The sequence below is a fragment of the Lampetra planeri genome, chromosome 23 (genome assembly GCF_965212315.1).
Source record: "Lampetra planeri chromosome 23, kcLamPlan1.2.h2, whole genome shotgun sequence".
Lineage (NCBI taxonomy): Eukaryota > Metazoa > Chordata > Hyperoartia > Petromyzontiformes > Petromyzontidae > Lampetra > Lampetra planeri.
In genome coordinates, this window is record NC_136129.1 from 6861438 (window position 1) to 6876267 (window position 14830).

At 43.9% G+C, this 14830-nt stretch overlaps 1 protein-coding gene across 1 annotated transcript; it reads right to left on the reverse strand.

Moving 5' to 3' along the window:
* Positions 1-1408: 1408 nt before the first annotated feature.
* Positions 1409-14652, reverse strand: LOC144726362 (protein FAM114A2-like). Its single transcript, XM_078605000.1, has 15 exons — positions 14432-14652; positions 11607-11737; positions 10933-11271; positions 10326-10410; positions 9749-9880; positions 9460-9593; positions 9218-9352; positions 8487-8654; positions 7104-7230; positions 6831-6916; positions 6608-6718; positions 5590-5729; positions 4039-4111; positions 3620-3673; positions 1409-2442 (listed from the first exon to the last, which is right to left on the reverse strand). Exons 2-15 carry the CDS (start codon positions 11715-11717, stop codon positions 2332-2334), a joined length of 1806 nt encoding a protein of 601 aa, XP_078461126.1. The 5' UTR covers positions 11718-11737; positions 14432-14652; the 3' UTR covers positions 1409-2331.
* Positions 14653-14830: the final 178 nt, after the last annotated feature.

A 14830-nucleotide genomic window follows, 5' to 3' on the forward strand; every position in this document is an offset into this window, starting at 1 on the left:
TCAGTACTCGTGCTTGAAATTTGCAGCAATATGGAATTAGTAGCGATGCTTGAAAATAAAAGACAAAAATTTGAAAGGAAACTTGGAAAACTTACACTGTCAACGAACGGGAACAACACAATCCAAAAAAATCATTGCGATACAACTGAATATTTACTAAATACAATACAGTACAGAAATTCCTAAGCAATGATTGTATTAAAAGATGTCTCTGTTGCTTAGTGACAAACAGGGCCTGATTAGCCTGTTAGTGGCAATAAGCAATGTTCTGTGGATGTTTCTGCAAAAGCATGCGTCAGGCGGAACATTTCCATTTTTGTTTATTTTCCTTAACCCATTATTTATTGTGCAAGGTAACAGAAGCAGCAACATTGCTACGCTGCGCAGGATTGAGAGGAATTAGGTTGGACAAACATTTCATCCACACTGGCCTCATTTTCAATTTCTCTACCCACTTGGGATCCACCGACATATTTCCTATGCGCCGAAAGCGCTTCCATTCTTGCGTACAGCGCAGGTGAACAAGTTGATACATTTGACAAGTCATTATCTGACACTTCCAATGGCAACTACCTCGGAAAGAAAACAGAAGCGGTCACACAAACGTAAAAAAAAACAAAATATTATTGCAGCAGCTTATAGAATTGGGTGGTCAGATGTCCTTTATGAAAATTATAATTTTTTTCATTATTAAAACATTCACCTTGCTGGAGTGGTTTGCTCATTTGGTAGCCATTTGGTAGCCACATGTTTGTTTGCAACTGCACGTGGGCTTAAAACCAGAATGGCCACGCACAGGCACGACACTCACACCGATCGAAGAATCTGGAGCCTCACAAAGTATTGGTGCGACGACAAAACGGGGAAACGTTTCGCTGTATAAGTTTGCAATGTTAAAGCAGTATCGCATTTCATAGCAATGGATTATACCGGTCATTTGAATAGATACTTGAAACCTTGCTTTTTATGTTAACCGAATTGTCGGGAAATATTTAGACCCCAGAGGAATATGGGGAGACATTTTAAGATATCCATAACATATTGAAGAAATCCCCACAAAACTGGCTACAAGTGACTTCCGTTTTTGTGGTGTAAATTTGTGGTGTAAATTTCGATTTAAAGCTTTCGTGATTGCAGGGATTCATCTTCTTGGTTCTTTCGGTAAAGTCACGTAGAAGGAAAATAATAAAATAATAAAAATAAAACATAATAAAATAATAAAAATAAAACATAATAAAATAATTCTCACGACGTTTCGGCCACAACGCAAGCAGCCGTCTTCAGGTGGAGAACAGGTCTGTCTTCTCGAACAGGTCTGTCTTCTCGACAGACCTGTTCTCCACCTGAAGACGGCTGCTTGCGTTGTGGCCGAAATGTCGTGAGAATTATTTTATGTTTTATTTATTTTATTTTATTATTTTCCTTCTACGTGACTTTACCGAACCAAGAAAAAGAGAAAGAAAAAAAAAATTGTGATTTGCTGAAAAATAAATGTTTCAGTGGCAGTGAAATTACGTGCTGTGAAATAATGGTTTAAGAAGCAAGAGGAACATTCCATCCTGGTAGGGGTTAAAACCCTGAAACAAATGGCCTAAGTTAATTGCCCTTTTCAAGAATGTGTGTCAAGATACATTTCCTAAGCTTCACTTATTGCTCTCCATGTCAGGCCACAGACATTCAATCGCCTCTCGTAAATAACAGACACTTTAAATATCCTCTCTCATGGCAAGTTGACACTGGCCGATCAATTTGGCCTCAGTCAGTCAAGATACACAGGGACATCAAAAGCCTGCAAATGCAAACCACTGGATTTTGAACAAACTTTTGTGCCGTTACTTTCAATGGGTGTGGTAATGGTAGTGTTTTTAAATGTAAACAAGGTAATGGTTTTCTTCGCGGATGTTTGTTCTTAATTTAATAGCATTCGTTTTGCCAAGCGCAAGGTACGAGAGATGTTTGTTCCGGCAAGTTCACTTGAGAATGCCAGTCAGGAACTTAAATCCGGCTGCGCTTGAGAACGTGGTTTAATCTTTCATCGAGGCCCCCCCCCCCCCCCCGAGATTCGAACCAATCCCAGAGGTGCTGGCTCAACACTCAGACAAAAGTGTTAGCAATCCATGCCACCCGTCCTCGTTGATAAGCCAATCTTTTTGCGATGCATCAAGACGTGAGACAAAAACCCAGGGGAACTGAGAAGGTCTGGTGAGTGCAAACACATTATTGTTCAGTCCACGAGAGAGCACAACTCCCGCTGATCCCTTTATAGTTTACTTGGGGCATGACGGCACACCGCAGGAGTGACGTGCGCTACAACTCAGCATATCATCAGCCTTAGGCGAAGGAGGAGGAGGCACAGTCCGTATCTTGCCGAATGTGAGAAACCTGTAGTATGGGCAGCAACAGTGCGAAGGCATCCTGGATGTACGTCGTGCTGTTTGAGGCCTGCGTTGTAGGTGAAGGTTGGGGATAACAAAGGATGTGGGCAGAGAAAGAAAAAAAAACATCACAGGCAACTCAGAGAAATTGCTCCTATTTACGTTGATTCACTTATATTTTCACGGCTGCTTGCGTTGTGGCCGAAACGTCGTGAGAATTATTTTATGTTTTCTTTTGATTATTTTATTATTTCCCTTCTACGTGACTTTACCGAAAGAACCAAGAAGATGAATCCCTGCAGTCACGAAAGCTTTAAATCGAAATTTCACTTACATTGTTTCGTAAAATTGAAAGAATGCAGTCGTACGGGCCGCGTGTGCATAACGACGACGGCGCGCTACGCCAACAGCGACCTCGAGCGAGGGCTCAAGCCTGTGTTTACAAATCGCCATACTGTACGCTTCGCTACTCTCTCTACATGCAATCTCCGCAGCAATCTCTGGTGAGTACTCTGTATGAAAAATGACCCCCAGGAACGTATCCAAAATGTATATAATCTTAAGTCAACGGCAAATAGGTATAAGGGCTGCCACGGTAGCGAGATGTTAACTACCTCGCCTGGCAATCAGGAGGTCGTGAGTTCGATCCCGACCGTGACGCCTGCTGTATATTTGGAGTTTGCGTGTTCTCCCCGTGGATTTTTCTCTGGGTCCTCCGGTTTTTCTCTCCGCATTTAGAATCAACATGCGTTTAGAGTTTTTGGCTGATGTAAATTTCCACGTGATAAGCCACTTCGTTGAGCTTTCATATGTGGTCAGGTCACTTTTGAGGCATTACTTTCTAAAATCGAAAGTTCAGTTTATATTTACATCGTTTCGTACAAAGTCTTGTGTTTTCCCGGGAAGCATACCCAACGTAAATAGAGGACTTTTACTGTACCCAAAACGATTAAATGAGGAAGCGTTTGTTATGTCACTACAGGTCAAGAGGAAATCAAAGAGACATTGGGGTGATGTGAGGATTCTTGGCAGACTAAGACACATCTGCAATGGAGGAAAGCGACCAGACAGCACGGAATTGAGCTGAATTGAACATCGTGTGGCCTTTGCTCCCATAGGCATTTCTTCATTACTTTAAACAATGTATTCGAATACAATAAATGCCTATTATATGCTGGAGCCACAGGTGAATTGGACATTTGGTGCATCGCACACTGTGTGCATGCTCACGGGGTAAAGCTTACCTCCAAGAAAATGCTGGTGATGAGTGGATTCAGCACCTCTGACTTCTCGTGAGCCTGTGATGACAGTTGAAGTCATTACTCATCGAATGCGAGTGATCGTGATAAAGGACACCGACTCAAACGGCAGAGAGGAGTGTCATAAAATGGCTGAAATAATAAAATCCATTATTAGATTGGTGCGATTCATAAAGTAAGGGATGTTTCTTCTTGGTTCTTTCGGTAAAGTCACGTAGAAGGGAAAAAATAAAATAATGAAAATAAAACATAATAAAATACAATCGTGAGAATTGTATTTTATTATGTAAATTTTTTATTATTTTATTATTTCCCTTCTACGTGACTTTACCCGAAAGAACCAAGAAGATGAATCCCTGCAGTCACGAAAGCTTTAAATCGAAATTTAAGGGATGTTTTCTTACCCCAACGGTGCTCAAGCAGTTTGTAAACTTTGTTGAAAGCGTCGACAACTCCTTGCACAAGACCACTGTTAACCTACAATCAAATAAAACGGCAGTTATGTTTTCCTGTGAGCACATCAAGACATAGATGCACCACTGGTTCTGAAAGAAGCAAAGAAAGTACACAACATTGCACACGTTACTAAGTGGGCTACATGACTCCAAAGGTCTAAAAATCCTCGTAAAAAATCTGAGATAACATCGCCGAAATCCATAGTTCAATACTGGTCTACGGGGGGTGTGAAATCAGCTTGTTAATTTGTCACTATAATTGGTAAATTGATTTATATTTTAATCGGTGTTTCTTCAGGACTTGAAGGGAAATTATGAGTCGGTGGCAACTGCCACCATTATAAGTAAAGGCCAATGTTCTTGGTTCTTTCGGTAAAGTCAAGTAGAAGGGAAATAATAAAATATTATTATATTATTTTACTATGTTTTATTTTTATTATTTTATTATTTCCCTTCTACGTGACTTTACCGAAAGAACCAAGAAGATGAATCCCTGCAGTCACGAAAGCTTTAAATCGAAATTTAAAGGCCAATGATGAAATCACCCAGCATACGCCCGGATAGTGAATGGATGGGCGACCATCATGCATAACAGGTACTGTGAGGCCAACTCATGGGCAGAAAAAGGCAGTGTAACCAACATCCATTGTCCTGTACCATGTCTATGCTCCCCGCTTTCACCAACACACACTCATCAGCACGGTGAAGTATGCTCAGTAAGACTGCTTCTCAACTCCCACCCCGCATTCAGGGAGTGTGGTGGGGGAAAGGCGGCGAGTGGGAGAACGGAGCGGTAGGTGCTGATCCTACGAAGAAGCCACACAGCTCACGCAGCGTTTTGGGGACTCAGGCCGTGCTGCCGTTTCTGTCCCGGTACTGAAACACCGGCACAGGAACAGCAGTGTGGTTTTGACCAATTTGCGTAATCTGCAAGCTATTTGACCAATTTGGACCAGCACACGCGGCCTGCTACACACACAAACATCCTTGATGTCCAACGTGAAAGCAGTCGGCTTGTACGTGCGTCTAATACTTCCGCGCCCCATTGTTAAACAGGGAACCCGCTAATGCTCAAACCACGAAGCACTGAAACAAGCAGTGAACGTGTGACACAGGGGCGGTGACACTGTCGAGCCACGCGAGGCACGCAACAGAGGTCGCAACCGGGTACCCAATACCCGTACCCTACCCGATACCCGGCTACCTGTACCTGGCCGGGTACGGGTACCCGTTTGTGACCCTGGTGCGGCCGGGTACGGGTAGACCGTGAGTCACTGGTGAGTAACTGTTTGTCACTCATTTCCCAACGTCTTGTCTCTTCTCACAATTCAAGTTCCTAGAATCAACCCACCCGCGCCTGCAACATGGCTTCATCCCAGAGGTACGGGTACGGGTACCCGTTTGCGACCCTGGTGCGGCCGGGTACGGGTAAGGAATCAAAACCCGTTTGCGACCTCTGGCACGCAAGGGGGTGGGGGCGGCGGCGTGTGGCGGACTCGCCTGGTGAGGCTGTGCGCCCTCTGCAGGGCTGTGTGCTCCTGCTCCGTGCCGTGCAGGATGAGCTCGCCGGCCTTGTGGAACTGCTCTATGGAGCGAGCGGTCACCTCCGCCAGGCTCTCGATGCACAAGCCATGGATGTCCTGCAACACCCAGGGCCGGGGCCATTGGTGCAATTAGCGTTAATTGAGCCGGCATGCTTCGTCTCGGTCATAGGGATAAGTCTAGTTGATGATAAGTTGTGGAATTTTGAGTCCAGTTTTTTAGGCGTCTGTAGCTTTGATTTAGCCATTCACTTATATATCTAAAGCATCTTCTTGGTTCTTTCGGTAAAGTCACGTAGACGTAGAAGGGAAATAATAAAATAAAAGATAATTTTTAAAAAATTGTATTTTATTATTTCCCTTCTACGTGACTTTACCGAAAGAACCAAGAAGATGAATCCCTGCAGTCACGAAAGCTTTAAATCGAAATATCTAAAGCAGTCAAAATGTTAGTTCACCCTTCGTTATTAAATGTGGGCGTTAGGGGTACGTGCTTCCTCCCCCTCACCCCTGTTTTATCAGGTCAGACAAGCAGTGAACAGAGTAAAAATTATTTCCGACAAATATAGCAAATTACCATTTTCAGTCTTCCTCTGTGCACTGCAGTCTCGAATTACATAAACAAAATTATCTTAGTCTATGTTTTCATACAGACTCGCTAATTTCATCAGTCATCTCGTCAAAGTCAGTTACGCTTGGGTGTTAGTCATCATCATGCTTGATGATTTGTCCACTCGGACATCGTTGGATAAAAACAAAACACACTTTGTTGACAAATAACCTTCATCAGTAATAAATGATCACTGCAAGCGATGCGTGTGCACAAGACATTTGCCAGGCGTCGTTTGGCTAGACGTTAGCGTGGCACTGCACCAACAATGCCGATTTCTCTACTTTTATCAAGTTGACTAAAGTGGCACTTCTATTACTGTGTGTGTGTTAATGTTAATTGTCTTGTGTCGGTTTCTTATTATTGCCTGCACGGTTTTCTTCTGTTTCGGGCTCTCCTCCACATTCTTGTCCTCCTCTTCCTCCTTCAGAGTCTCCTCACCCACTTCCCTCAGCCAGGTGTCCGCTTTTTCTCTCGCCTGAGTCACACGCGAGAATTTTACCACTCAGGTGTGTGCATCTTATTTTACAAACCAACGTCGGCATCACTTTGAACGCGTTCTGCACTCCCTGCAGCCTGCAGGCGTCTACCTTGTTGAGTTTGTCCGGTGTGACCCCAACGTGAAGGCTGAAGAGGAGCTCAGTTATGACGTTCACAAAATCATGGCCCTCTTCTCCTGAAAACATATGGAGTGCGCGTTAGTCAAATAATCGTACCAATACTCCCATCATTTCAACAATCGGAACATCCCAGCTCCAGATTTGTGTCGACTATGATGGCTATAACCAGTAACATTTAGACTGAAAGTCAGTCCCATGTCATACGAAAACATTTTAAACGGTTGTGGGTGCTAACCACAGCACCTTTTTCGTCAGTGGCCTCCGCCTCTTCATCCAACTCCTCCAGGGCGAGCGCAGATTTAATCTGCTCCAACTCATGCCGAGTGCGATCCAGGTCTTCTCCCGACAATGCCGCTATCACGGCCTGCACCTACATAGAGCACACCAGCGGGCATTTTAAGTTCTTGCAGACATTTCCGTGAGATTTGTTTTTTAAAGATGCAATCGATACCAAAGTAAGTAAAGTACATAGCGCAATTCACACACGGCTTCACAGTGCTTTACAACGCAATCCCAGTAAAAACCCTTAACATTAAAACTTAGAATAAAACAACTCTACGCAGATGGATATGCAAGAGAAAGTAAATGTGTTTTCAGACGGGCCTTAAAAACCTCGGCTGACGGAGTGTCCCTAACGGCCTGGGGCAAGACATTCCACAAATAAAGCGTCCGACTACCGAAAGCTCTGTCACCCCTAGAATGCAGATTTGTCCTCGGTACACTATCACGAAACATACTTTTGACACTTAATGAGGTCACAAGTGTAATTATGATAGAAATTAGTGCTGGCTTCGCATTAGGGATGCAGCCGCAGTTTGGAAGTTGGCGGGGGGGGGGGGAAGTCCCACATCCAGAGGTGCCGCAGATAATAGGAGTTGCAGGTAACAGACTCGCAAATAAGTTCTACTGTACAAATAATTATACTAAATACATACAACAACTCAGTCTGTGTAAATGCTACTGTGTACAGGTATCCCCCGTCGATTTATGAAAGGAATGCGTTCTTCCAAAAAACAAGCGTAGAACAAAATTTCGTACATCGGAATGGTTTTTCCCATTAATTTATACAAAATATTGGGGATGTGTTTCAGACAGTCATTCCAACTCTACTCCTAACATAAATATTCAGCTATATCACTTTTCACAATATAACAATAACAATGAACATAAATATTAAAGTGATTGAATAATAATACATTTACAAAAAAATTACAATTTTCATGAAACTCGCCAATAGAAATGCATTACTGTCACACTGAAGGGGTGCCGTGACGCTGTCGTGGATGGATGATGCAGCCTCCCGGGTGCTTCTTGTTTGACCTCATGGCGTGTGCTGTGTGAACTTTCGGAAATTCGATTTCGTGAATCGAAAAGTGTCCACAATTTGTCAATTGTGTGAACGCAACATTTCGTAAACTTAACGCTCATAAATCATGGGATACCTGTATTTAAAGGTTCTGTCAGCAGCATAATATGCATGTCACCTCGTTGAACGAAGAAAACCACACACTCAAAAATACCACGTGTTTGTACAAACTGTTGTAGGTGTCTCTTAGGCATATTTTAAAAATGTTAGCGTCCAGACACTCACAACACGCACAGTGGCTGTGCCTGCATCACATGTACCTTGTTCTCACTCTCATTGGACAGTATTTCCAGGGCCTCCAGATGAGACAAGCCCTGGAACTCATCGAAGAGGAGGCCATAGTGGGCCTTCTTCCCATCACCAATCACCCCGGCCGCACCTTCCTGAGACAGACGTTGCTCCTCCTTTTCCTTGGCCTCCCGCAGGACCTATGGTCAACCGCATGGCATGACAATGCAATTAAACACACTTTGAAAACACGCAAACACCCAGTTAGATCCTTGCATGTACCTCACTTTAACACCATTATGTCCTTTCTTTTCCATGTAATGCCACAAGGACATGATGATGATTTGGAGCGCTGCGGTGGCGAGATGTTAACTACCTCGCCTGGTCAATAAAGAGGTCGTGGGTTCCATCCCGACCCTGAAACCTGTATATTTGGAGTTTGCATGTTCTCCCCTTGGTCGTGTGGATTTTTCTCCACGTCCTCCGGTTGTTCCCGACACATTGAGAAACATGCGTTAAAGAGTGTTTGGCTGCTATACATTTCCAAATGATAAGCCACTTCGTTGAACTATCATTTGTGGCCAGGTCACTTCTGAATTTTTTTTTTACCTTTTATGTTCTGTTTTATATAGCTCAGTGAGCCTTACCTAATTAAACTAAATAGTTTATAGTTTACAAAAAATGTTTACAGTTTTCATTTATGAGGCACTGCTTAACCACAACTGGCCAGTACCTCCACAACATCCACCTGTGAGTCTCTGACCTGAGAGAGGGTGGTCGTCTTGTGCAGAAGACCCTTTGTACGCCGAAAACCAGGGTCCCCCTCCGCCAAGATGTCCATCGTCTTCTTGCCAATCAACTCAAGTGCATCGAGGCCACCAGTGATGACGGTCTTGCTCTACATCAACACGTGGAAAAAGGAGTCGTGATTTTGAACACGGTCAATGGGTTAAATGCAAGGCGTGTAAAAATGCACCGATGTGGATTTCAAATGAGATGAGCTACCGTATTCTGCACAGCATTTGTAATCGCGGATGCAGTCATGCCACCGTATTTAGACAGCATGCCGAACGCCCCACCCGTCGGTGAAACTGGTTTTCCTTGCCCTTCCACCACAGGGCTGCCGCTTGCCTCCGTCGCTGTAAGAAAACCCAAGGAGTTCAAACTTCTTATGGGTTTGGCAGGAGTAAAACAATTAAATATGTAGGTCAATGCACAGGCCAACACACGGTGACGTATGACACATATGGTACTGAACTCATGGTGCAAGTCGGCACATTCCCCGTCGAGGTACCTGTCTCATTTGGTGGGGTGGTGGTCTCCACTGCAGCATCCTCGGCCTGCTTCTGATCTGCCGAAAGATCAGCCGGTGTTGGGATGCCCAGAGAAGCTTCGGCTTTCTCCATGACGTGTGTTATTCCATGGCCTACAGGTACGGCAACAAACGCAGGAGTAAAGTCACATAAAACACGAAGTGTCAGACTCAAACCCTTCATTTGCTTGTATGTAAATTTGTTTCCCCTATGATTTACACAGTTGACCATTTATCTAAAGTGCATCACAAAGCTAATGATACCGCTCCCTTCTTGCTTGGATTACTTACCTTGAAGTTAAAAATAATAATTACACTCATCTGAAACTTGTTCAAATTGGCAATTATCTTATTTTCAAGTGGATGCTCTTTTCTGGTTTAAACGAAGTGTATTTTTACAGTTATTTTTTATTTAGTTCCAACTATTATTGGACTAAAATTTCAAAATGATTTAACTTAAAGGAAACCGCTAGAAACGTTCAACGATATTTGTTGAAAAAAATCACATTGGATGCAAATGGTGTAAATGTGCATGTTGTGGAAATAACGCGAGACTCACCAACGGAGGAGACTGTTGCAGTTGCAGAGGTAAGAAGGGATTTTCCCCAGCTGCCCCACGACCCCCAGCCCCCTCCTTGAGAAGCCTAACCAACAAATCACAGCCATCAGCAAAATTCATTCATTCTGTGGGTCGTGTGTACGTTGAACTTATTTCGCACAGTACGTAAGAAGTTCAACATACATCCAGCTAATGCCTGCAAAGAACGTGCAAAAGTGCAATGCTACGATGATAGAAATTTTGAGATGTGTGACACACATTAATAAGGTTAATACGATGTGAGCTGGTCAGTCGAATTTAGTTTTCCCACACAAAACAATTATCAGGACACGATCGATGTCTCAACTGTACTGATAGTAAAATACATGCGAGAGCTCACAAGAAGGCTGAGAATATTCAATGTCATCTTTTAGAGATAACCTGTGCAAATGATTAAAAAACACACGGGCACTCAGACATTAAGATCTTCTCACATCACTGGTTCTCGATCATGGCTGCACTGCCGTCAGCGGGCGTTCAAAAATACACTGCCGGTGCATGTTCCAAACATGCGAAACTGATTAGCCCATAATGGAAATTATGACGGATATCCGACAATGCCAGGCACCTCTTGTGGTGGCTGCGGTTGGGTGTCTGGTTCCACGGGGGAAGGGGAACCCGGCTTGGGTTCTGGTCGTTTCCGAGTGGCGGGCTGAGCTGTCTGGGTCTCTCCTGGACCCTCGCTGGTATCGGCTGTGCTCAGGGCATCCTTCTTGAAATCATCCTTGACCTCTTCCTTTGCAATCTCCTTGGCAACCTCCTTGGCAACCTCCTTGGCAACCTCCTTGACAACCTCCTTGACATCCTCCTTGGCAAGCTCCTTGGCAACCTCCTTGACATCCACACCATCAGGGTTGGCTGACACAGGCTCATTCTCTCCGCTACCTGTGGAGCTGGAATCTTCTGCCTGAAAGAACACAATTGATGATAATGATTATCATCAATGAAGTCATTTTTTAGAGTCACGAAGGCATGATGATAGGTTATCAAAGGAAGGCATGGGTAACAACAGAAGGACCTCAGATATGTTATATTTATAAATGATGTGAAAATCTTAACATGTAGGGCTTTGACCATGACATCAGAATACACATTCTATTCAAACCTAATATCTTGGAATTGAACATTGAGAGTCTGATCAAAAAAATTAAATGTGATCACAGAGACAAGCCTTCCACCCAGTCACAGTTTATATGCAGGACCTCCTTCTCTATGGAAGTGTCGAGAATGGTGTAGGAGTACCACTGGTTCTGCTCCTGCCTCTGTGCCGCTCACAACGGCACTCATTTCCACGTCCACAGTTTCGGCAACCTCCTCCTCAGCAGCGTCCACCTTACTCTCATCTCCCTCCATCCTTCAAGTTTCGTTTGTTTCTAAAAAAAACAAGTGTAAATTCATAAAAACACTTTGTCAAACCAAAAGATACACTGATTATACAATATCAAGTGGGCATGTCCAGTGTATTATGTTAAACAGCATCCGGTGATAATGTCAACGGACATGGGGGAATCCACCTCCACTGACTTTCATTGAGTGATAGCTTAAGATCTCTGGTTGCGTACACTTGACATTATTTTGCACTTGAAAACTACTGTATACAATAACTTAACTTCTTTTTTTAATTTTTCCAGGTAAAGCCCTTTGAGCTGTTAGCTCTTTTTCAGAGGTGACCTGCCCACACGTGGTCACTCATCGAAATGGCTTATATCACAAGGGAATTTATAGTCGCCAAATAATCTAAACTAAACGCATGTATCTAAACGTGGAGGGGAAAAACCAGAGGACATAGAGAAAAATCCACGCGTGACGCGACTACGACAACACGCAAAACTCCAAATATAATACAGGCATCGTCAGGGTCGGGATCGAACCTATATATTCCTCCTGCAAACCAGGCGACGGAAACAACATCTCACCTCCGTGGCTGAACCCATGAAGAGATTGCATATAGTGTACTGTACAAGTTGTTGACATTTCGATTTAAAGCTTTCGTGACTGCAGGGATTCATCTTCTTGGTTCTTTCGGTAAAGTCACGTAGAAGGGAAATAATAAAATAATAAAAATAAAACATTATAAAATAATTCTCACGACGTTTCAGCCACAACGCAAGCAGCCGTCATCAGGTGAAGAACAGGTCTGTCGGAAAGACGGCGTCTGAAATTCAGAAATTCTGTCGGAAAGACAGCGTCTGAAAATTAGAAATTCAGACGCTGTCTTTCCGACAGACCTGTTCTTCACCTGAGGACGACTGCTTGCGTTGTGGCCGAAACGTCGTGAGAATTATTTTATTATGTTTTATTTTTATTATTTTATTATTTCCCTTCTACGTGACTTTACAGAAAGAACCAAGAAGAAGTTGTTGACACTCAACAGTCCACACATGCGCACTCGTAAAGCCCTGAAATGCTTGCGCTGAGCCACATGTCCAGAGCATCAGCCTCGAGCGGCCAAGAGGGAACTGCTCTGGGACGTGGCCAAGCTGAGCACAATCCAATGTCGGCATTGCAAGTAACGTTACCCAACCAAACCTCACCATCAAGTCAAAAGGGTCCCAATCAACGGGTATATTCGCATTTAACAAGTTCACTGGTTAATACATGAATAATGGTGTTCCAATAAAACACGTGGTGAAAAGAAAGTTAATATAGAATAATGTAATAAAAAAACGTCCTCTTGCTTTCAATCATTTTAAGTCATGTCAGAATATAATTCGTCGTATTGTACAGTATTTAATATGCTCTGGCCTCTTATTGTTTCCGCCGTCACAAATCCGTGGTCAAGTTAACCTTAACCGACCCGTGCGGCGTGGCCGGTCAATCCAGCAGTAGATTTATAACAACGACGACGAGGAGGATTGCACGTGATTTGCCTCGCGTGATGCTCAGAGAAGGAGGGAGCCTAATTCTAGATTTGAAGCTTCCGTGACTGCAATGATTCATACTCTTAGGTTTTTTCAGTAAAGTCACGTAGGTAAGAAAATAATAATAAAATAATAATAAATGAATTTGGTTCTTTTTCGTTAAGATTTGGATTTTTTTTTACAACTAATGGGATAAATTTTTATTTATTGTTGTGGATTTCACACCTGATGATGATTGCTTGTGTTGCAGTCGAAACGTCGTGAGAATTGTATTGTTTTATATTTTTATAATTTTATTATTTGCCTTCTACGTGACTTTACCGAAATAACCAAGAATATAACTAATGAGATAATAAAAATTTTACACGTAGGCTTTCGCGACCAATATTATTCATAATAAAGGGGGTTTTTTTAGGGTTAGAGCGCGTTATTTATAAATGTTGTGAATTCACTCAAAACAACGGTGGGCTAAAGTAGTGAACTATTTGTCCTTTGTCAACGTGACACTTTTTTTGACTGATTGGCCGTGTCGGGTGGTGGAGGGTTACGACACATTTATAAATAATAACGCGATCGAACCCAAAAACCTTTATTATGAACAATTAAAATTGACCGCCGGCCCGAGTTTGACGTCGAAACGAACGCACCACGGCCTCCGCGCGATGACGTCACAGGCGCGATGACGTCACAAGGGCGCTGTTGTGGCTTTTAAAGTCATTTTACCCCATCGCCCCAAACCTTCTTCACTATCCTTGACCGACGTTTCAGGCTCGATCCTGGCAGCGCCAGGGAAGCCACACACACAAACACACGGCCCAAGGCAAGTCACCGAATCCACAAATAAAGCTTTCAGAAAAAAAAAACGTAGAAAAAATTGCGTGGCTCTGCACAATCGCTTGGTCACGACCACTGCTTAAAGTGTATTCGGCCTACTCTTCCACGCCAACCAAACGTCTTTGAAGACGAGTTCAAGTTAATTTATTAGGTAAAGCCCTGTGAGCCATTCGGCTCTTGAATCGGGTGCAACCGCAACGAACAAACAACAAAAACATGAACAAAAAAACATCTTAAAGTGACTATGTGACTGAGTGCAAACAGAAAATCCAAGTAAAGACAGCAAAATATTGCAGAAAAAGACACAGCACTGTACATTGCCATTAATGACTTTGCTTGTTTATTCTATCGTCCACCCCCCCCCCACCTCACCGTCGCCACCAACCACCCGAAGTCTTGGTGTGTCTCTCTCTCTCCCCTCACGTCAGCCTGCAGACAAACAAGGGGAATAGAAGCCCGGCCTCCTAGAAACCTCCACCGCCAACGTTGCCGCACACTCGCGGTCGCCCCTCTGCTGCTTCTTCTCATCGGCGCCGCCGCCGCCTCCGCGTGGCCACGTCGACGGAGTTCACGATTCGGCGGCGTCTGCGTTTACGCGGTGACGTCACCGCGTCGCACGTCGTCGTGTGGTGTGCCGCGGTGACGTCACCGCGTCGCACGTCGTCGTGTCGTGTGCCGCGGTGACGTCATCGCGTCCCAGGCGTCGTGTGCCGCGACGTCACCGCGTCACACGCCTGTGCCGTGACGCGGTGACGTCACGGCGCCGGGACT